The sequence below is a fragment of the Triturus cristatus genome, chromosome 9, assembly GCF_964204655.1.
Source record: "Triturus cristatus chromosome 9, aTriCri1.1, whole genome shotgun sequence".
NCBI classification, from domain to species: Eukaryota; Metazoa; Chordata; class Amphibia; order Caudata; family Salamandridae; genus Triturus; species Triturus cristatus.
In genome coordinates this window covers 578995307-579019883 of record NC_140592.1, presented here as the reverse complement: position 1 = coordinate 579019883, position 24577 = coordinate 578995307, and the positions used below count along the sequence as shown (strand labels likewise).

The 24577-nt window shown below is 47.7% G+C and overlaps 1 protein-coding gene across 1 annotated transcript in view; it reads right to left on the bottom strand.

The window, feature by feature from the left end:
* Positions 1-288: 288 nt before the first annotated feature.
* LOC146798341 (uncharacterized) overlaps positions 289-24577 on the bottom strand; it is a 143407-nt gene continuing 119118 nt past the window's right edge. The window contains exon 3 of the mRNA XM_085625606.1: positions 289-541. Within this exon, the coding sequence (XP_085481732.1) occupies positions 410-541 (132 nt within the window). The 3' untranslated portion in view covers positions 289-409. The remainder of the gene's footprint in view (positions 542-24577) is intronic.

The following is a 24577-nucleotide window of genomic DNA, read 5'->3' as shown; positions in this document are numbered from 1 at the left end:
TAAGTCACGTACCTCCGTACACAGAGTTGTCAACTCGCTCGCCAAACTACATTAACTATAACTCGCCACTCTACCATACAGAGTACTCTCATAAATGATTTCATTAGACATGTGATGATTCTTGTTCGGAATGCTATAATTTAACATGCTTTAAGTGATGTACTATGTAAAGGTATAACCAGTGCATGGAGAAGGCGCGAGTTATAGTTGATGTAACTTTGTAGTGCTGGACGATAGTGATGCCTAATAGATAGAAATCTCAAGAAGCAAAAAAGTTACACAATACACAGGTGAAAAATGAAGACCAGTAGTCATGCGCTTAGTGAAGTGATGTTGCTAATGTACATAGAGGCTAGAGCTGAAATGCTTTTTGAATGCTATGGTCTTGAGAACGTCCTTATATCCAGTGTTAAGCCCGGTTCTCTGATGCAGGATGATCGATGGAAGTAACCCGCCTCTCATGAAAAGGGCGCATGACATGTTGACCCCTCAGGTAGTCCCGTCGTTCTCGTGCTCGCCGATTCTGGAACCAGATTTTGACCTGAAATTAATGTGTTAGAAATAAATAAGATAGGGTCATATTCTGTGGCATTTACCTAAATTAAGAGTTTCACCTGACTTTTATCTGGGGAATGCAGTACGTTTCTTGATAGAACAATATTAGCTCAGTAATGGCATAGTTTCATTTTTGTGTGTGTTTTTCGGATTAACAAAGTTTATTAAAATCTTGAAGGTTGTTAAGGGAATGAGTTAGCAGCGTTTGTGCTTTAGTGCCTCTGGGCCAGTAAAGGTGATATGCAAGTCATACTTTAGTATTAATCTTAGACACATAGACTTAGTCACTGAAGGACAAATAGTAAAAATCTGCACTTTTTCCAATTTAGCACATATAGGCAGTTTACCGTACAGGTAGAGATAGAAATGTCCTTGATGAAAAAAGAATATGGTGCAGCTACCTTCGTTACTAGTGGGAGAAATCTTTGGTGACTGCTGTCTGGTTAAGAGCGGTTGTGTATGCCTGCTTCTGCTTCTTGTGACATCTTTACTTTTATACTCTATTCACTTTAAGTACTGCAAAAGCCTACATCACAGGTATGGGTTTTGACTATCCAGAAAACCTGTTTAACTCTGATATTTTTCATTCATAGTTGAAATAGACAAACAAAACTGGTCCACTTTGCACACTTTCCATAAATATACAGATAGTTAGTTTATCGCCAAAATTTGCATGAGAGGAATTGATTAGAGAAGTTGTCATTTTGCTTCTTAATAGAAAACCAAAATGTGATCTGGGTTTGTTCACACTGTGTACGGTTGAGAAATCTACACTTGCATGACATCATTTTTAAGGAGAGTGCCTAGGGGACTTAGAACCCTGTGGTAATGGAATGTTCTACATGTCATTAATGATAACAATAATAATCTTTATTCAGAAGTAGTCACAACCATAAAATATAAAAGAATGCTATAAAACCGATCATTATTTCAGTTAAAATCCATTAGGAATATTGTGCAAGAGGAAAAAGAGTAGTCCCATGTCATTGCGCCCCCAGCGCCCAACAACTGCTCCACGAGAGCGAATTGAGTTTTTGATTTACGGACCATCCCCGTATTATAGAAGGACTTTTCCTCTAATTCCACCCCTTGTAGACTGCTGGTATCACTCTCGTCCTCAGCCCAGTCTTTGCCACAGCTGTCAGCCCCAGAGGAGTCTGAATGGTCCGACATGGAGTAGAACTTGTCCGGTACATCCTCCTCTCTCGCTGCCCCTGGGTGGTAGTCCCAGACTGAGCTATTTCATGATTCAATCCCAGGTCAGCATCAGTAACAGTGGGAATTGCATTTCCCATTCTGCATTGTACTGGCAGTTTACCCACAGTGCCATTAATACCATCAGTGACCGCCGGAGGACAGCCGCTTGATATTAAATCTGCTTGATTGCCATCCTTCATACTATCGCCAAGAGGGCCATCTTTGCCCCCAATCTCACAGCTGCCCCCTTGGGGACCAGTCTCCACAGTCGCCGCCCACGGATCGGACCCAACAGTAGGTGAGTCCATACCTTAGGTGGCTTTTTCTGAGGACACGAGAACCGCAGCAGGGGTAGAGCAAAACTCCTCAGTTGTACTAGATACCTTTGTGCTGACTGCCTGCTTGTTCTTCCCAGTTTGTGCCATAAATATGGCAGGAACCATCTGCCGCCCTTGAGCGGGGCATTATTTTTCTTTCTTTGAACCGCCGCACCTGATGAGCCTGCTGGTACATCCTGAGCAGCCCGTTGTGCGCCGACATCTACTTTCCCTCCATTGCTGTCAGGGGTGATCTTCACAGGGGTGCCTGAGCCTGTCAGCAGTCCTCGTGTCTTGCTGCCCTTGACAGGTACTTTTGGCGGCATCACAAAGGCAGGGGGAGTAAGCAGAGCAGGAGAAAATGCCGGGACAGATGCTCCCGCAGAAGCCAATCTTGAGGGCGATGGAAGCCCCCACAGCCAACACCACGAGTGCCAAATCATGCAGATAAGCTAAAAGTCAAATGATTTCAGGATAGACCGGGGGGTAGTACCGCACATTCGAGGAAGAGAAGGTTGGCCGGGAGGGAGTTACTCGTCCAGCTCACTCGGCCACTGTTGCGGCTGCCATCTTTCCTCTACAAAACTGAATGTATTGTCAGCCCTGGATACAGTTGGACCCTCTGGATTAAGTAGTCCGGAGATAAACGGACCTGAGGAAATCACCCTATCTACTATATACCAGACTATCATGGCTTAGCGTGAGGAGACCAGAGCGGAGAGCTCTCGCACGCAAGGTGTGTGCCGCAAATTTCAAAATGCCATACGGAGGGTCGCAAAGACTTGCTCTGATTTTGCTGTAAGGGTAGGTATTCCACCAGACTGAGAGCTGACAAGACGTGCTGAACTACAGATCCCGTAAATGATGGGACTGGCTGAAAAGTAAAACCCCAAATTTATTGAAGACATCATCCTTTTACCTCAAAAATCTAAAAGGCCTCCTCCTGATTCACCAGGACTACAACTTTGACTGAGAAAACCTTCTCGCCCGCAGATATTAACCAAAATCTGCGCTTGGGCTGTATACCCATCTGCACAGTCCTGAGGAAGACCCGCCGTGACGCTTATTATATTTTGCGCAGTACACGAGGTCGAAACGTAGACGCACCCTTATATGTCTACACAATGCTTCTGATCACAGATTAATTCACATAGTATCTTGTAGCATATGTGAAAAACCATAAAGACATATCAAGAAATAATGTACCTTTCTATTCTACTTATTCACTTTTTTACCGCATTTGAAATATATTGTATATACTATTTATCATCACATGTCACTTTATCACCACAAGTCACCAATATTTTGCTCTTTTGAATTTATGTATTACGACAGCCCATAATACTTTATTCCCTTAAATTACCAAATTGCAAACTTTTCATTGGTGTGTGCTTTTTTTCCTCATTTATCTGATATCTGTTACATGTAATGAATATTTTTTGAACTTTCTAAAAAAAATTTAGAAATTCCCGACAGAACCATTGTATTTATATAGTAAGAGTAGGTGAAGCAGAGACCAGAATCTCCCTGCTGGAAGATGAGCTGGCCACACAGAAAATTGTGACTGAGTCCTTAAAATCCCAGAAAGATGATACACTGTGGAAACTGACCGACCTCGAAAATCAGTTCAGAAGGAAAAATTTACAAATTCTGGGTATTCCCGAGGGCAAGGAGGGGTCGGACATTCGGCAGTTTGTCATCAAGCTTTTTGAGGAGGCATTTCCAGAACTTGAGCACTGGGACTGGAAAACGGAACTGCAGAGGGCTCATCAATTCCCTTTTACCCAACGCAGAAAAGGGGGGCAAAGTGACAATCGGCCACGGGCAATTCTTATTTGTCTTAATAATTTTTTGGCCCGAGAGGCCCTATATGATCTGGCCAGACCTGATCGGAAAAGGGTGGGCAAGGGATGTGATTTTTATCGTGCAACCGGACTATTGTCATGCAACTGTTGAGAAAGGATGGTTACTCCTTCAACTAATACCCCCAGTTCCAGACTAAGGGTGCTCAAGTTTTTTTACTTAATCATGCCAAATTGAAGGTGGTAGCACAAGGGCAGACGCATTTCTTTCAATCTGAAGTACAGGCAAATGAATTTATGCTGTCACTGTGGGTGACGGAATGGTTTTCGGATTTACATGGCCCCAGCATCTTGGCTGTTGGGGGGGGGGGGGGTGGGGGGGTAGGATTGCACATTAGGGGTTATTTGATTATTGATGTGGCACTTTCTTCTTTCTCTTGTATGTTGTAGCTTAGCATGCCGATAGAGTGTAAGACACTTATAGGAGGGGAGGGGTTGGCTTTGTGGAGGGGGAGATGGTTCAGCTCTTCATCACCAGGGACCGATGGTCCTTATGCCTCATAAGGTGGGGGGAGGGGGAGCAGGGAAGGGGGGGTCCAGGGAAGGAGGGGTCCAGGTTGGAGGGGAAGGGGTTGGGGAGGGTGATGGACGGTTGGACACTATTGCTGCTTTTTTATGTTGTATGGGCAATAACATGTATGCTAAAATGTATGCATTTACGAACTTGTATTGGGATTTACTCTCCTATCTTGGGAATTTTGTAAATAGATGTTTTTTCCACAAGAATGTTGGATAAAAGGGCAGAATTAGTATCTGCTCTTTAAACATCTGTGTTCTTAATGACCGGAAAAAAAGGGGGTTGCTGGCCAAATTAATTAAATTTATGCAGATAGATGTGCTATGTTTACAAGAAACCCATGTGTCCTAGAATAATTGCGGCTGGCTGAAGGATTTGGGCCTTTATCTTCTGGCTAGTACTTGTCAAGGCACTACTACCCGGGGGTGGCCATCTTAGCAAAACAAGGGCTGGTAATACCCCATCATATTAAGGAGGACAAATTAGGACGATGGGTGATTCTAGAGGCCGGAATTAATGATACGATGATCTCAATCTGTTCCCTGTACGGGTCAAATGTAGACGATTCAGCCGTGCTGGATTTTTTAAGTGTCGAATTGGCATCATGGCAATCTTCTCTTATTTTGTGTGGTGATTTTAATATTCACCTTGACAGTAGCTTTGATTTACTGAGTAATTATCCGTATAAGGGCAGGAAGGGCAAGACTTTTAAGGTATTACAGGATCTTATTAGGGAACATGGATTGACTGATGTCTGGCACAGGCAAAGACAGGGAGATCCAGGGTGTACCTACTTTTCGGCCTCTCATAATAAATTTGTCAGTTTGGACTATTTTTTTTTTCTAGACAAATGGCAGATAACATCACCATTGAATTATATCCTAGGATAATTTCTGATCACAATCCGTTAGTTGTCGAATTACCGGTTAGTTGATCTCCTCAACTTCTGACTACAGGTACGTTCAAAAGGAAGTTATTATTAGATCAGGCATATTGCTCACATATGAATAAATGGATCATGGCATTTTTTAAATAAATAGGGACACTGCTCCTGAAATCATTGTGTGGGATGCTTTTAAAGCTGCTGTCCGGGGAGAGACCCTAAGTTTCTCTATATATCGGCAAAGGGTGACACAAGAAAAGGTTAGAGGTTGGGTGAAACAACTTAGGGTGGCCGAGGCCGAACTTATGAGGATGATTCGGGAGAATCAAAATACTGATCAGCTTCTCCAGCATATTGCGGTAATTAAAGCCAGATTACATCAGCACTTTGGAGAGGAACTTGCTGTTAAATATGTACAGCATCGGGTGGATATATATGAATTTGGGGAAAACACGGGGAGATTGTTGGCTAAATGCAAACAACAGAGGGGAGTTTTTAATAGGATTGATTGAATTACAGACCATTTGGGTCAGATTCAGGACACTCCAACTGAGGTTTTGAAAGTGTTTCAGCATTATTTTCAACAATTATATACGGAGGAAGGGGGAGTGGTAGTAACACCGGTTGAAGAATATTTTAGGGATTACAAAACAGCTCAGGTTACTCAGGAACAAAATGAGATTCTTGTTGCCCCGATCATCTGGAAAGAGGCTTAGCATGCAATAATGTCTTTAGCGGCCGGTAAGGCTGTTGGGCCTGATGGCCTACCCTTAGAATTTTACCAGACATTCTGGCCGGTACTCCTAACTGAGTTTGAGCCTATATTTCCGCTTGCTCAACAGGGCCAGATACCAGAGTCTTGGAGGCAGACCACTATAGTGGTCTTCAAAATAAAGAGAAACTCGTACTCAGCCCATCTTCCTACAGACCTATTTCTCTTATAAATGCTGACAGTAAGATATTCTCAAATTATCGCGGCACAGCTGGCTAAGGTCATCACTCCACTAGTGTCTATTCGACAACACAGGTTTATTTCTGGGCGTGATACTATGGATCATAGAATGCAAGCTATTGCCCTTTTCGATTGGGCTCAGGCCACAAAGTCACCACTCGGGATGATACTGTTGGACGCAGAGAAAGCGTTCGACAGGGTCTCCTGGAGGTTTCTGTGGACCGTCCTACAATGGAAGGGGATATCTAGGGAATTTGTTCAAGCTATACAGGCACTCTATGTACTACCTGAAGCCCGTATCCGTATATCTGCCCAGGAATCTAACCCTTTTAGTATAAGCAGAGGAACCAGGCAGGGCTGTCCTTGCTCTCCACTGTTATTTTCATTATATATTGATCTTTTTCTCAATAAACTGGATGCTAGTCTACATATTAGGGGAGTAAATGTTAATAATAGAAAATTTAAATCACTGGCCTATGCTGATGATATTGCGATATTTACGACTAATATCAGGACTGCCCTTCCGGCAGTTAAGGACTTAGCTGAACAGTTCGGTGCAGTGTCGGTGTACAAATTAAACATTGACAAAACACAGATTGTGCATATAGATATAGGGCTTCCGGCAGATATTCCAACTGTTCCTGTTGTAACTTATCTGGGGTAAAGATATCCGCATCAGTTGGTTGTATACCAGAATTAAATATTTTGCCAGTGATTAGTGAGGTCAATAAGACATTGGAGAGACTGGACCATCTACATCTCTCTATGCATGGCCGAAGCAACGTAATTAAGATGTCGATTCTTCCAAAGTTCTTGTATTTGTTTCAGGCTATACCTCTGGAAATTCCTTCATCTTGTAGTGCTAAAGCAGAAAGAGCACGTTTTAGATTCATATGAGGATACCGTAGATTTAGAAGGGCCAGTAAATGGATGAGGTTACCGAGAGTGAGGGGTGGTTGGGGCGTACCTAGTCTTCTTTTATATCACTGGGCTGCTTTCTTACAGCATTTGGGGGTATTGCTGGTAGGAGCAAAGGCAAAAGTATCGCCTGCTGTCGTCCCAACCATCTATGAGATAGCCCTGGGGGATGATGCCAGGCAATGTTTACTAAAAACCTTAGAACCAAGTTACTATAAAAAGACAAAATTTAAAATAATGCAGTCGGCCTACTCAATCTGGAGAAAGATACGGACTAGATTCAAGATCCCTAATATTAATGCATATACTCCCTTTTTGTCTTATGCCCTGCTACCATCAATATTTCAAGACCATATTATTTTTAGTTGGGGGAACTTGGGCATCAATTCTCTGGGGGATCTCTGCTTGGATGATCAAATTGCTTCCTTTACTGATTTGGAGGAGAAGTTTGGTCTCTCCAGGAATGATTTTTTAAAGTTTTTGCAGATCAGGATTTTTTTTGGGCAAAGTCACTCAACGACCTGCGTTAAATCTGGGTAAAATCGCTCTGATTGATATTATTGGGAAGAGAGCAAGGATTGGGGTAATATATCAAAAACTACTTGAAGGTCTTCCTGATGATCTTATTGAACAGACAGCGAGGTGGGCGAGGAAGTTTGGAATAGACTCTATTGATCTAGAGCAGTGGTCTTCAAACTTTTTGATGCCAAGACCCCCCATCAGTATTTTTTAGGCGTAAGGACCCCCTCCTGACAAAAATTTCTAGAACCTGGTAGTCCTGATCATTGACAACCATAACTGATCTCCAGAGAAATGGTCAACCTGTGGTTGCACCTCATTAGTACCAGTTTAAAACCAAAATATAGCTATAAGGAACAAAAAGGGGACCAGTACAGCTTTGAAAGAAAAGGGCCTTCTACAGAGCGGCAACACCTGTTGCTGCTTTTTAGTAACTTTTAAACCTTTTTAGTAAATACATTCTTTTAATTAAAATCAGTAGTTTATGCAGCAGATGATGGATTATATGGCAAATGCGGAAAATCTCTAATTATGCTAAAATCGCTGCGGCCTCACAATCCCATAATTCCAGTGTCCCTTGGTATAATAGCTGTAATGCATGGGCTGCAACTTTATTGCACGGCATTAGAGGAAAACCATACTGTGTTTCATGGGATGCTGACAGCTTGGCAATTACAGCTGCCTGTAACTGGAGGCAGCTGAACATCATTCATCATAATTAAAAAGACCTACTTTTTTAGGTCTTTCGTCGCCGGGTAGCTACATATAAAATAAGGGCAGCTTCAATGAATAATAAATACATTTTTAAAAGTTGTTACTCAGTAGGAAAAGCACTATAATAAATTATGAAACCTCCATTAGTTAATGCACTGCAAAAGTCTGTGTGAAACCAGAGAGACACAGAATTAGATCGTGGCTGATGCAGTGGAGAAAAGTGACTTGTGTATCTTTAGCGCTATGAGGTCACAGCCTATGACAGAAAGCACTGTGAATATGTAAGTCTTTTTTTTAATACTTGCATTACACGCAATATAAGATAGACCGCTACAAAATGTTTCACGATAAAATAGTGCTTCCAAAATATACGGGCTGCTTCCAAAATATACGGGCTTATTTATAAGCCTCTTGCAGTGCCAGTGCGTCATTTTTTATGATGCTCTGGTTGTGCAGAGAGCAGATCCATATCTATGAGGCCATGCAAAGTCACTTTGCGTGGCTTTTGATGGCCTCCTAAATATGGCATAAGGCAACGCAGCACAAGTCTGTGTGTTGCTTTACACTGCCTCAGTCCTTCTCAAAGTGCCTCAATAAACATCATTGGCTTCAGGTTTTTCAGAGGGTTAACTTTATATACATATGCTTAGTTCATAAAGCATTATATGGCAGTAGACATAGCCCTCTTACCCACAAATCTAGGTTCTAGACCCCCAAATGCAATTAGCGCCCAGAAAAAGCTTGGGTATTCACTGGTTCCACGTTTCAGAGAACTTTATGGCGAAAGATGTTTTTCAGTGGCTGCAGCAATGCTCTAGAACTGGCTTACACTGAATCTGAGAAGACAACACTCTTTGCTGAGATTTAGACTAGAGAGCTACTAAACACCTGGCTTTTCCACTACAAGGCTCCTGTGATTTTATATGACTGGTTAGTGATTTGCAGAAATGGGCTTTGAAAAAAGAGCGCTGAGTTACCCACTTGGCTATAGCACTTTAGAAGTGCCTAAATATAATTAAATAACATGCAGAAAATTTCTCCTCTAATCACAAAATATTGAACTCAAGTACAAGTACAAATGACTTTATTCGATTGTAAGCCTTACAATCATAAAAGCGCAATTCATAAACATACAGTTAAAATCAAACCATCCATTTCATTTGTGAGACAAAAATGTACATAAACAATATAAAACAAGAGTAACAGGCAGAATAAACATGTTAAGAATATAAATAATTATAACAAGGTAAAAAAGTTAAAAATACCTAACGGCAATAGCAGCATAATTATCCCTCCATACATTTCCTGAAAGTTATTGCTAATTTCAGAAAACTGCATACAAATAAGGTGCAGTCACATTTCAGGAGTTGAAGGTAGTAAAGTGCTGGTTTGATCTGTGCAAATTTCAGTTCTTTCAGGCATGGTTTTAGATATAGCCTCCGAGCTACTATGTAATAAGGACAAATAAATAAAAAGTGTGCCAGATCTTGCGGAGACTTCCCGTCGCAGCCGCAAGCTGGCAACACTTGACCTCGATGGGCCCCACTCGGTACCGCCAGTAAGAGATGAAACAGGTCAAAACGGAACCTTGTTAATAGGTAACGTTCGTAGCCAGTCATAGGCCATGATAGATATGGTTCCATTTATAGACAGGTTTTAAGTAGAACATGTTTCCTAACACTGTTTTTCTGGAGCTCAACCTCCTCCCGGGTAAAATACCTGGTTGTCATGAATGTATTTTTCACAAAAGTGACATCTGATTTAGTAATGAAATTTGGGGTTAAAAACAGGTCAGGCCGTCCTATTTCAATAAGACGATCGTTAATATACTTCAGCCACGGGACCTTGAACCTGCCATCCCATGTTAAAGCTTCTTTTAGTATATCATGGGTAAGAGGTATGTCGTTATTTAGCCAACAGTTCATCCAACACAATAGGGGATTTGCTGCTAGTCTATCACTAAGGTAGGGCACACCTAGCTCCTCGTGTACCGAGAAGTTTCCGGTTCCCCTTGGCAGCCTCAGTATCTTCTTCAGAAAGTTATTTTCTGCAACCTCCAGGTCCCGCGTCTGGCTGTAGCCCCAGAGCTCGCTTCTGTAGCAAGCAACGGCAACGCTCTTGGCCTGGTATAATTTAAGCAAGGCAGCCACCGGGCTATTGCCCATTTTTCTCGCGAAGCCAAGTATGGCTGCGTTAACGCGGGTTACCTCGCCCTTCTTCTTAAGAACAGCGGGCCCCCAAGATAATTGATGATCAAGAAGGACCCCGAGGTATGAAAAGGTTTTGGTGGTTGGAATTCTTTCCCCATTTATGTTAAAAAGATTAGATTTTCGTGACCCTAGGCCTGTCTTCATAACATAGGACTTAGAGTTGTTAATACTTAGGCCTCGAGACTCCATGAAATCAAAGAAGGAGTTTAAAAGTGTCTGAAACCCGATTGCTGTCCTTGAAATAAGGACAGCGTCGTCCGCGTAGAGCAGAACTGGAACGCCTTTTCGGCCTACATAGGGGTAATCCGCTCCAGTTCTTAGAAAGTATTCCTCCAACTCGTTGATATACAAGTTGAAGAGGAATGGAGCCAGGATACACCCCTGTCGAACACCCCGGTTAATTCTGATATCCCCCGTCACTTTCAGGTCTTGGGTATATCGAACGTTAGCTCTTGTATCGGAGTGCAGGTCAGCCAGTAGGTTAATTAAATTCTGCTCAACGCCCATCTTTAACATGGTGTCCCATAGTTTGCCTCTGTCCACACAATCAAATGCGGACGATAAGTCCATAAAAGCCATGTGGATGGTTCCCTGCCGGGCCAAGGTGTATTTACCTATAATCAGATATAGGTTCAGACACTGAGTTACTGTCGAGTGGCCAGGTCTGAAGCCGTATTGTATTGGGGATATAACATTATTCTCATTTGCCCATGCAGTTAACCTGTTCAGGATTACAACCCCTACCACTTTGGCTACAGAATTGATTAAAGATATTGGCCTGCAGCATAACGGGCTACTATGATCGCCCTTTTTAAACACGGGCACTATAGTCTATAGCCCCCACGACTTTGGACATCCACAGGCCGCAGCTGCATTTACTACAGCAGTAAGGACAGGGGCCCATAATGAGATACAAGATGTAAAAAGGTCCGGAGGCAAGCCATCCGGGCCTGGAGCCTTGTTACTAGTTAGCCCTTGAATGCCCTTTTCTACTTCATTAACTGAAAAGCACAAAAGATTCTCCATAGGAGTTAAAAAGTCATTTTCTGCCTGTTGCTCATTGCTTTTAAAGATTGCACTAAAGTGAGTGACCCAGTCCTCCTCTGGGATATTAGTACCAAGTGCAGTGTCACTGGGATTGTCAAACAGGGGTTTATTAATAATTTCCCAGAATTTGCTGCTATTGCCCAGGACTGATGGATCAAGCAGAGACTCCCAGGTACAAGCCGTAATTTCTTTTTTCCGTTTAGCAAGTGATTTCTTATAAATCAGTCACAGGTTTTTAATTTGACCTGAATCTCTGGGTTTGGTTTTTAGCGCCTTTCTCAGGTCTCTGCTTGCCTTAGAGCATGTGTGGTCAAACCATTTAGGATTGTTTCTAACTTGTCCCTTCACTGGAACTATTAACATAGATCCTACTGATAACACCACAACCTCAAAAATGGCTAAGGTTTGCTCTGGGGACGTAGATGGTAACACACAAGCCGCAAGTTCCTCACCACATGACTTATTGATTTCAGTGTACAGGTTTTCATGATTTACCAAATACCATTTCAATCGACGTTTACCATTTATACATTTTAAAGTTCCCCGGCCTTCACAGTTCATTCGCTGTTCAAATACTCCCCCACCCAATCTGATGGTTAAGGGATTATGGTCACTGTAAATGTTCGTTTGAATGGTGAATCTGGAGACCTGATTGGCAAGGTCAGCAGATAATAATATATGATCTATAAAAGACCCCTGACCTGAGCCTTTAAATGTTGGGGCATCAAAGACCTTGAACTCAGGCACCATGGACATAGCTACAGATAGGTTATTTTCATTCAACAGATCGTTGAGACAAGTTCCACGCCTGGAGTGGTCAAAATGAAAACCATTCACACTATTACACCCCAGAGATCCCATGGGGGTAACTCCTGGGTTACCACATGGGTGTACATTAAAATCACCTGCGATCAGTAAGTTACGTGACAGTGTACCTGCTCCCTCTCTCAGCATCTCTTTCAGAAGCAGTATATTACATTCCCCTTGGCTGTTTATAGCATTGTAAAAATTAATTAAAGTCAGAGCATGTTTGCCTCTCTTCAATTCGAGCACTTGGATATTCCGATTTGCATGATACCGGTTACTTATTTGGCAGGAAAGTGCCAGATTAATGAAAATAGCCAGGCCCCCCTTTGCTCTTCCACTAATTGAGGGGGCTGCTGGCCTAAGAAAGCTTTGGTAGCCCTCAATGAAGGCATTATTATCTTCCATCCATGTCTCTTGGAGGCATATAACTGCGTATTTCTTAACAAATGCCAACCAGGCAGAGTCACATATTTTATCAGCCAAACCTGCTATATTCCAGGAGACTAAACTCGCATTACAAGCATCACCAGACTCTATTCCAGTGACGACTTCTGTGGTTATAGGTTCTAATAACCGATTAAATTGTTCTACGTGTGTGTCTCCCATAGTTTCTATTGTAGAAGAGTTTGGTTCTACGTGGGTTGGAGGAAAATTAAAAGCCTCTGGCAGATCATGCAGTGTACTAATGTGCTCATGTAATACGGAGCTGTCCGTTAGAGAGTCTACATCTAGCTCTACCTGATTGTTGTTATCTAATTCAACGGTTGAAAAGGGAACAATTGCTGCTTGTGTAGCCCTAATTTCCCCATGTACAGGATTACTTTGCGTGTGACCAGTATGCGTTGGTAGGGCTGGGGCAACATGTAGTCAGTCGACCCCCTCCAAGCCATTCTGCTCATAAAAAACATCAAACCTGTTTGAAGTAGGTACATTGTAATAGGTGTTAGGGTATATGAGTTAAGAGTGGTCACGGTGATGATACAACCCATGTGAGGCCTCCCATCTCTCATGATAAGTTACTGGATGGTTGACCTGTCTGGTCTCCCAGGGTATATCTCTCCTATACTGTCTTTGATCTCCTGCAGTGTAATGTCCATGGTTCCTTGGAGTTACTCCATTGTGATAAAAATTACAATTGTCATAGGTTTTCTCCTGCTCTAAAATGGGGTATGGATACACTTTATTTAAACTGCGATCACTTGAGGGATAGAAATAACTTAGATCCATGGTACGGATCAAACTGCTAATCGGGCCATCCTTCCAGCTAGTAATGTGCCTTGCTGCATGATTATCCTTAAAGTTGACAACAATACAGTCACCCTCAGTGGATTTAAATCTGTGACCTACCCAGTCGACCCTCCTAACATTTGTTATTTTACCACTAATGTGGGGAGGGATCGGTTTATGGGCGGTTAACCAGTGACTCACTTTGTTTTTCAAATCCCCATAACTCTCTACCTTGCCTACTTCTAATTGCAGAACACCTATCATTACTATGGTGTATAAGTGGGATTCAGGAGGGAAATTAATGTGAATGTTTTTTTTTAGTTGTGTCAGCTTAGGTGTTTGCGCTGGTCGTGTATTTATGGCTGTATTTTCTGTTGATATAGGCCTTTCAGGCTCAGCCTGATCATCAAGTGAGGCAGGGGGTAAACCTTCCGCAGCCCATTCACTCTCATCGCTACCAGTTGTGGAACCATCTGAGATAGTGGGCAGAGTCGACGCTACTGCCGTTTCGTTATTTACACATATAGGCGGATTTGGAACGTTATGATCTATAACACCCAGGGAAGGGGTAGATGCCGAATTAGAACTATCATTTTCAGTATTTTTCTTAGTTCGTGTCTTTTTAGTGTTAGTTTGCTTATGGTTCCCGTTGACCAGTAAAAGGCTGTCCTTCTGTGTGGGTGCAGTAAGAATTTTTAACATGCTCGTAGTGTCCTTTTTTTGGGACTTCTCAAACTTCACTAAGGTTTGCTCTATACTAATGATTCTTTCGCTTATAGGCTGCAAAAGAGATCTGACTAGATGTTCCAGTTCTCTCAGGTATAGTTTTTCTGACGTACTCGCCCTTTCGGTCTGGCTTGTCTGGTCTGTATAGGTTTTAATATACTCTGGCTGTGTTTCGTTGGGCAATAATACGCCCTGATTAGAAGATGTTGTAATCAAATTGGGTGTTCTAGTAATTGATTTAGCCAGTCTAAAATTTAACCAAACATCCTTTGCTGAGGGCTTATGATTACCTAGAGGTCTATATGTTTTCCTCACAATAGATTTGGTTTTGTTTCCCATAACGCCATTTCGTCTTTTTTGGGGAAAGCGGTTTGTCTACTGCTTTCAGCAAGTACTTCCCCTGGGGAGTTTAGTGACATAATTCCTGGTTGAGACAGGCACAAATTGTCCCCGGAATTAGAAATAAACAAAGGGCTTCCTTCTATGCTATTTAATGGTATAGGTGAGGCTAATGATGCATTTTTCCTACTACTTTGGCCACTGGGTAACCCTGCAAAGGATTGCAGCAAAAGTGATTCCTCCAAATTAATAGAGGACTCCGCAGTGTTGTTATTGGCAGTAGTATGCAATGAAAGATTAGGAAAGCACATATTTGGGGTCATTGAAAGACGCCTCTCAGTGTTTTGTATAGCATCTGCAACTACACCTATAGTCTTTTGTAACTTCAAGTCAATGGCTGTAAGAGACGGTACTGGTGTAGATGGAACAGTCTTAGTTCTAGTCGACGATCTTGTAGCCACAGGAGTCTTTCTAACTTTAGTCATCATGTGGGAGAGGTCCGGGGGGACAAATAGAATACTGGGCACTTATGAAGGGCTAAGGTTAGCAGCTATAACAGACCACACATGCAATAATATGACCAGAGAAAACACTGACACTGTCACCTTGTGCTGTGTCCCAGGATGATGGCGATGAAAGGGGGGTGGCCCATCCCGTCACCTTCTGTCCCCTGAGGGCCCGCCCTTTGCCCGGGCTTCGCCCGGCGCCGCCCGCGCGCGTCCCGCGACGCGGAGGGAGCCTAACGCTTAAGAGCGCCTCCGGGCACGGAAGCGTGCGTGTTTGGGGCGGGGCCAGAGCAGGGGCTTCTGGGGGCTGTAGTCTCCCGTCTCCACTGCCACGGAAGATCGCAACTGCCGCCCTCACAGGAAGCGCAACGGAGAGCCTCCAACGCCCAACAACTGAGTGTCCTCCTTCACAGTCCAGGTAAGCTTATTGGGGCACAGTAGCAACAGGAATTAAGGCTCCAAAAACTGAACTCAAAAAATTATCTTATTTAAGGATGTGGGGTTTGGCGCAGCGTTAGAATGAACGTTGGTCACTGCTGCCATCATTTGCTTGGCAGATGCGTATGCTACTAAGGGCAACCAGGGCCCTAACAAAGGCCACCGCATGAGGGGGGCTCCTTCTGCATATCTTCCAGGGGGCCCCCCTCACGTTTTGTTACGCCACTGCTTATAACCTACAGCAGTACTCTCTGAAATCGAAGCCAGTCATACAGCTAAACACACCTTGCTGCCAGTGTGCTGCTGGCCTGAAAGAAATGTATATGTGCACAACGAGTTGATCTGCAAATCCTTTACATTTGCAGATTAACTCGTTGTGCATATTTGTATTTCTTTCAGGCCAGCAACACACTGGTAGAAAGGCTGTTTAGATGTCTGTCTGGCTCAGATTTCCCAGTACCTGAATAAAACTCCAGGGAAAGCATTTCAACTACGTCTCAGACGTTTTATTTTTCCAAATGAAGAGCGTGACCCCCTTGCCATGCCTCCACGGCCCCCCTGGGGGTCGCGCCCCACAGATTGAAGATCTCTGATCTAGAGGGATCCTTAGAATTAGCTAAGACAATTGAAACAACTGGGAGTCTGAGGACACAACCTTTTATGGCCGCATTTGACTTACATTACACTCCTGCAAAGGTCTCTAAATGGGGGAGCTCACGTGGTAACTCGTGTTCTAGGTGTGGAACATGGGCGGCTGACACTGTACACATGTTTTTTGCATGCCCAAAGGTAGCAACCTTTATACAGGACATTGAGAGTTTTTTTAACATGGTTCTTGCTGTCCTGCTAATTTTAACACCAGATCTAATTATTTTGGGTAAAGAAGGATGTTCAGTTGCCAATGCTCGGGCTAGCTCTGAGATTGGATTTGTGTTTTTAGCGATGGCCATTGTGAGACTATGCATAACATCTCAATGGATTAGTCCCGACTCTCCTACGTTTATTAACTGACGTAGTCGGTTATTAGCAATATATAATATGGAATCAGCAGTTAAAAGACTGAGAGGCCACAGGAGCCGTGAAAAGGGTAGAAAAATTTGGGCCCCAATTACCACATGGTTGGAGTAAAATAAAGTATAACATTGGGCTCCCTTTTTTTTCTTTTTTCTTTTTTTTAATTTTATTTGGGGCATTGTTCTCCTGTTATCTGTAATGACTTCTTTCTTTCTTATTATCGTCCCTAATTTAGTATATTTCTGATTTATTTAATTTGATATGGAATTGCAGAATGTAATTGAATCATGTGAAATGTTTCTGCCATGACAAAGCTGTACAGATACCCACAAAAAATAAAAATGTATTTGTTTAAAAAAAAGAATATTGTGCAAAATCACAAAGTCCGTACAGCCGTCAATCGCATCTGGAGTTTCTGGATCTAAATCAGCAGCACTTCTTAGAGCCGGTATTGTGATTTTTAAAACAAGGAACATTACTGTATTGCATTGTCTTGTGGGGCTGTAGGAGCTGTGTTCAATGCTCCTTGGGTTTTTTTTAACGTTTTCATTCATCTGCCTTTTGCACGTAGCACTTTGCCATTTTCGCTTTGTACTGTTTTGAGGTTAGCGCTCCAGTTCTCGCTGCCTCTACCGCGCAGGTCACGTCTTCTCGGCTATATCAATGCTGATGACGCGACCGCGCAGCAGCACTTCTTAGAGCTGGTATTGTGATTTTTAAAACAAGGAACATTATGGTATTGCATTGTCTTGTGGGGCTGTAGGAGCTGTGCTCAATGCTCCTTGGGGTTTTTTTAACGTTTTAATTCTTCTGCCTTTTTGCACGTAGCACTTTGCCATTTTCACTTTGTACTGTTTTGAGGTCAGCGCTCCAGTTCTCGCTGCCTCTACCGCGCAGGTCACGTCTTCTCGGCTATATAAGGCAAGCCCGTCTGTACCCGTCCACGCCTGGCCAGGCCCAGCGGCCAAGACCTCTGGGGCACCAGACAGCAACCCCCTTAAATACACTATTGAGGAGCTTAAGAGTTATAGAACGAAACTTCCTAATAAGTGTGCTCACACGATGGAACCTGATCAACTTATCGAAGAGTGTTCCGTGTGCCATTTTAGGTTTAAAATGTTTTTATTATTATTGCAATGCATAGAAACAAACAATACGACACATCGTGTGTATACGAGTACAGCGGCGAAGTCCAATGCCGGGCTGGAGGCCCTGTAGCGAACATTCTAATAATACAGCAGTCCGCTGTGACCCTTGATGATGAACAGTGCCGTAACAATCGAAAACAGTTCCCCCCCCTCCCAATCCATCCTCCCCCACCCCTAATTCCCATACCCCCACCCCAACCCCTGCTCTCCCCCCGTCCAGTGCGTAGGTCTGATCCACTCCGTCTCCCCCTCCCCGCCTCTCCCAGAGGGACTCCACCCCATTACCAATTAAGAGGCAGATTCCTCCAGGGCCGTAAGCCGCAGGAGGCGAAGATATCTCGGGCAGGTCAGTTCCCTAAATTCAGTAACCAGCAGGGACTGAAACGGCTGCCAGAGATCGTTGAACTGCCCTATATCCCCTGCCAGTGTAAGCGACAATTTCTCCATCCCCAACACATGCCATAATCTGTGAAGCCAGCCCGTGACAGTGGGGAGTGTCTTGGAGCGCCAGTGCGCGAGGATGTTCTGCATCGCCGACCCCAGTGCAATAGCTATCTGTCTACCCCTGCAGGATTTCAAGGGATACATCAACCCGTTCGGGAGGCCCAGTAATATGTATGCAGGGAAGCGCGGCAGCTCAGTGGCAAAATGGGAGTCGATATCGTCTATCACCTCCTTCCAATAAGAGTCGAGGAGCGGACAGCCCCACAAGATGTGTAGCAGCGTGCCCACCCGCCCGCATCCCCTCCAGCAGTTAGAATCCTTGCTATGATCCATGTCGTGTAAGCGCTCCGGGGTGTAGTACCAGTACGTCGAGACTTTGGTGAACGTGTCAGTGAGTCCCATATGGTACGCCGAGTGCCTGGCCCTATATGCCACCTGCTCCCATTCCCTATGGCTCAGCGACCTGCCCAGTTCCCTCTCCCAGCGCTCCCGTCCCGGATTATAGAAGTGGGAGGAGGGTGTTTGTAACAGCTTGTAGAGATCGGTGATCAGCTTCGCGTCGGACGTACGAGTCAAAAGCCATCGCTCATACGGGAGAAGTCTCCTATCAGCCGTCTCTCGCACCTGTGGATGCAGCGCCCAGTGGCGAGCCTGTAGGTAGTGCAACCTCTCGGTCTCCGGGAGCGCATACTCCTGTCTGAAGCGCACGAAGGGAATAACCCCTTCCGGGTCATACATATGACACAGGGCCCGACACCCCGCCTCCCGCCAAAGAGCGAAGGCCCCCTTCTCCAGTCCCGGGGTGAAGTCCGGATTATCCAGCAAGGGTGTGAGAGGTGAAGGGAATGTTGTCAGGCCGTGCACAGCATTGGTAGCATCCCAGACCCGTAGGGGTACTCGCGTGACGAAAGAGGCATATAGATTCGCCGGGCGGTGAGCCCGTCGAAGGAACGGCACCTCTTGCAAGGGCCTGCCCGCCACCGCTTGATCCTGAAAAAGCCAGTGCTTGTCGGATTCCCACCTACTCCATTCCACCAAGTAACGTAACTGCACTGCCTGAAAGTACCTGCGGAGGTCTGGGATCCCCAGCCCCCCGGCCTCCGGCGGGAGCATAGAGAGCGCCCTTTTCATCCTGGGCTTCTTGCCCCGCCATATGAAACGCGCCAGGTCCGACTGCGTCTGCTGGATCCAGCCCGTAGGTGGCTGCAATGGTAACGCCCTAAACAAATACAAAATCTGGGGCGAAACAGTCATTTTGATGGCAGCTATTCTGCCCAGCCATGTCAAAGCGCTGCGATCCCACCGGCCTATCTCCTCTCGAATCTTCCTGCCCAAAGCGGCATAATTAGCCGCCACCATAGCCGTCAAGGTGGGAGCCAGCTGAATCCCGAGATAAGGCACCAACTCTTTCGACCAGAGCATCGGGAAGAGGTCCTGCAACGAAGTTCTAGTAGCTGGCTTGAGCGACACGTCCAACGCCACTGACTCACCCACGTTCATTCTGAATCCCGAGACCGCGGCAAAGGAGTCCAACTCCTCAAGACACGCCGGAAGGGCAGTGAGCGGATCATCCAGCGACAGTATGACGTCATCCGCGTACAGGCTAATGGCATGAGTGAAGCCTCCGAACCGCACCCCCCTCACTGCTGGGTTATGACGCACCCGTTGGGCGAAAGGCTCCATGTACAGGGCGAAGAGCAAGGGCGACAGCGGGCAACCCTGCCTCGTGCCCCTCTCGATGGCAAAACTTCTGGAGCTGTAGCCATTCACCCGTACCGCTGCCGTCGGAGATTTGTAGCAATTGAAAATCCATGATCGGAATCTGTCCCCTATCCCCACCTTCCGCAGGACCTGCTCCAAAAAAGGCCAGTGGACGCGGTCAAACGCCTTTTCCGCGTCCACCGAAAGCATCATTCTCTCCCCTGGGATCCGTGATGCTTTTTCTAAGAGGTGAACTATCCGCTTGGTGTTGTCTACCGTCTGCCGTCCCGGGACAAAGCCCGCCTGGTCTGGGTCTATAAGGCCCGGTAGGTGGGGAGCCAACCGGGCCGCTAGGATCCCGGTGTACAGCTTAAGATCCATGTTCAAAAGTGAGATCGGCCTGTAGGAACTACATTGCGTCCGGTCCTTCCCCGGTTTGGGGATGACCGTGATAGAGGCTTGCAGCAGGTCCGGTGGGATGGCCCCGGGAGTAGTGAAGGAGTTGAAGAGGCGCGTGAGAAGCGGGGCCAGCGTCACACAGAACGTTTTGTAGAAAAGGGATGTGTAGCCATCCGGCCCCGGGGCCTTCCCGTGTTTAAGTCGGGCGATGGCGGAGCTCACTTCCTCAACTCGTATATCCCTGTCCAGGTGCTCCGCCTGCAAAGGCGTCAAGGAGGGGAGGGCAGTCGAGTCCAAATAGGCCGCCGTCGCCGATGCACCCGGGGGGTCCCCCGTATAGAGGTCCGCATAAAATCCCCGGAAAGCCTCCGCTATATGGGTGTCCTCCGTAACCATCGACCCCGTGGAGTCGGAGACCTCCTTCACTAACTGTTGTTGTCGAGCCGCTCTAAGCTTGTTCGCCAGCAGCCGGCCACATCTATCCCCTCCCGTGTAGTAGGCATGGCGTAAGCGCAAAGCCGCGTACTCCGCGCGGTCCATGTCCAGGGCCGCCAAGAGCTTTCTGGCCTCCTTTAGCTGCCGCCATACCCGGGGAGCCCCTGTCCTGCGGTGCACCTGTTCCAGTTCGCGGACCCGCTGGGTGAGCTCCTCCCTCTTGTGCCGCCGCTCCTTGTTGTCGGCTGAGGAAAGAGCTATAAACTCCCCCCGTATCACCGCCTTCATGGCCGCCCACTGTGTCGCTTGCGAAGTGTTGGAATCCGCATTATGGGACAGGTAGTCCTGAATGGCATGCGTCACTTGCGTGACCACTGCCTTCCTATGCAGCAATGTGTCCCGCAGGCGCCAAACCCGCGGTGGACCCGAGATCGGCGGCAGTCGAAGCTCGACGGTGACCGGTGCGTGATCAGACAGGGAGACCACCCCCATCTCTGTCGCGGTAGCTATCGCACATACCGGCGCGGTGACCAAAAAGTGATCCAGGCGCGCTTAGGTCTTATGTGCGTGGGAATAGTATGAATAGTCTCTATCAGTAGGATGCATGCGGCACAAGAGGTCGTGGAGGTCCAGCTCCGCCAGCTGTGTCTTACACCCGGCCGAGAATTCCCCCGCCTGCGGAGAGCGAAGCGCGATCTGTCTAGGGCCGAGTCAAAGACCATATTGAGGTCACCCCCGAGGATAATGTGCCTGTCCTGCGAGGCAGTGACATCTTCCAAAGCTGCGCGTAAGAAGCGTTCTTGTTGTTCGTTTGGGCTATATACAGATCCCACTGTGAAGTGGATACCCCCCACCCTGAACCTATAGGCTAACAGTCTCCCTTTCTGTTCGGATTGTTTGTGCAAGATCTCTCCCCTGAACTGCCTGGCCACCAAAATCGCCACCCCCGCCGTCTTAGCATTGCCAGAAGAGAAGAGTTGAGTCGGGAACTTGTGGGATCGGAGCCTGTGGCAGTCCCGAGGCAACAAGTGAGTCTCCTGGAGGAGGCAGATGTCTGCTCGGGTGCTTTCTAGTAGGGATAACACAGCGCGCCGCTTAACCGGGTTGTTGAGGCCCCGAACATTAAGTGTCACGAGCTTAAGAGTGGTAGGCGGCATAGGGAAGGATATGTGAAGTAGCGCAAGGCCTCCGCAGGCGCGGAGTCCGTCTCAAGAGCGCCGCCAAGGCGGCCGTAATCCCTGTGTTGCACTGGACGTTCCCCCCTCCCCTCCCGAGCCCCCCCCACACTCCCACTCAACCCCCAACCACTCCCTTCCCCTCCCTCAACCCCACAACCTGAACGAACCCCCCCGAACCCCAACAAGCAACCCCTTGGACAACAGTCGAACAACCCCAACCCCCACCCTTCCCTCCCTCCCACCCCCATCCTCCAACCCCAATGAACCATAGTCCCAGCCGAGTCCCACGAGGGACTAGTCTGTGGTGAGTAACTTAAGTGGACGTCCAGCCACCGTCTCCTCCCCGCTACCCCCTCCCCCCCCAGAGCCCCCAAACCTGCAAAGTGAAGTAAGCTGTGATGATCTCCCCCCGGAGTGTTCTTACGCCGTCAATGCGACGTCACCAGCGGCAGTGTCTCTGGCCACCTCAAGCACCGCGCCGGCCATGCCAGCCCTGATGGTGGGTGAGTCCGGCCTCTCGGTGCGGCCAGAAGAGTTCCGCCCCGTCACCCGCTCCCAGCCGTCTCTGGTTACTCGCCTCCGGTGCGGCGTAGCCGTATCTTCCTCCGTCTCAGGAATGCCCAATACCCCGCAGGTCTCCCGCAGGGAGCGTAGTTGGTGCAGAGTGCCATTCCACCGAAAGATGAGTCGGAAGGGGTGACCCCAGGCGTAGGGCGTGCTGTGCTCCCTCAGAAAGTCTGTGGCAATCCGGAAGGCTTTGCGTTTCTGAAGCGTTATGGCAGATAAGTCCTGATACAAAGCTACTGGGTGTCCTCGAAAGGTCAGGGATGACTTCTTCCGTGCCTCAGCCAAGATTCGCTCCTTGAGTGGAAAGTCCGGTAGAAAGGCCAGAATATCCGGCGGTGGTGCCGACGTGCGTTTTGGTGGGCCCACCCTATGCGCTCTGTCAATCCGGATGGGGAAGTCCGTCGCCTCTCCCAAGATCTCCCTGAACAGGTTCTGTAGGTAGCTGGTCACATCAGACCCCTCGTCCGCGCTCGGAACTCCCCGGACCCGAATGTTGTTCCGCCGATCTGTTTTCGAGGTCCTCATTATGGGCTTGCAGGTCGAGCTGCTGGTCTCTGAGGCGCAGCACCTCCTGCTGCAACTGCTCAATGTCCTCGTCCCTCCTCTGACCAGCACCTTCCACGGAAGCCACCCGCTCTCCCAGGCCGTCTACCTCTCTGCGCACCTCTCGCATCTCCCCAGCGACCTCCTGTTTCAGCGTTTGAAAGTCATCCCTAAGGGAGCTGAAGAGTGACTCCATGAAGGCTCTAGTCACCGGCGGCTCTCTCTCGTCCGTCTCCTGCGCACCCCCGGAGGAGCCCGGCGACGGTTGCCCCTTATCCACCCTCTGGTGGTTCCTACTGAGCATCTCCGGGAGAGTGCGGCCCCCCTTCTTGCTGCTTCTGCTGCCCGCCATTGGTAGGGGGCGACCGGCTCCTCCCGTGTCTCAGGTGCTCCACCCGCCCGCCGGCATCGCTAGGCCACGGGGCTCGCTCCACGCTTATTCGGTCTCCCGTCCTCCTGCTGCGTCGGTTGGTCGGGCGGCACCAGCCCACCACTGCCAGGGCCCCGCCGAGCCCACACCTCACCTCTCGGGCCCGTTGACGTGACACACCGCAGGAGAGTCTCCGCAGCCTGCTCCTCTCTCGGGCCTTCAGTCCCGGTGCTGCTGCCTCTCACCCCTGGGTGGCAGCGCAGTCCTCCGGGGCTCACCGGCTGCTCCGGCTGGCGAACTGTCCGTCTCTAAGCAATACAGGGGCGACTCCCCCAGACAGATGCGTGCTGGGCCCTTGGCCAGGCCGCCGGGTGCACCTCGACCCCTTCTCCTGCCGCGCTCGCCCCCACGCTCCTCCGCACTCCTCACTGGGCCCTGTACCGCTCTGCCGCTCTTCCTCCGACGTCAGGCGGCTAGCGGGGCCATCCGTCGTGTGCCCAGGACCGGCTGCCGCCCAGGCTATCTCGCCAGAGTGCCTCCGCACCGGGGCCTCCGATGCGGGGCTCCGCTGTCGCTCTCCACCTCAATGTCCGCCTGTAGGCCGCGCCCCCGGCTCCGCGCCGTGTAGTGGCTCCGGGCCCCGGCCTCGGCTCCGCCTCCCGCCGTCTTCAGTCGACCTCTCCCCGTGAGGGTCTTCTGGCAGTCCCGTTCCCGGTTTCTCCGTCAATCGGGGTAGGTTCTCGCCGGCTCAGGGGGTGCTTGGGCTCCGCACCGTGGTCCGCGTCGGCAGGCTCCGGCTCTCGGCCCCTCCCTGCTGCTCCGTCCCGCGCTTGCCTTCCGCGGCCTCCTGCGATATCTTTCAGGGTCTCGCTGAGTCCCACCGCCGGGTCGCTGGTAGTCCCCTTCTTTCCCCACGATCTCCCAGCAGATATGGGGGAGATACTGCTAAAATCCTCGGTCCAAGGGCCTGGGGATTCAGGAGCTCACGGAGAGTGCGACCGCTCACTCCGCCATCTTGGCCACGCCCCCCGTGTGCCATTTTAA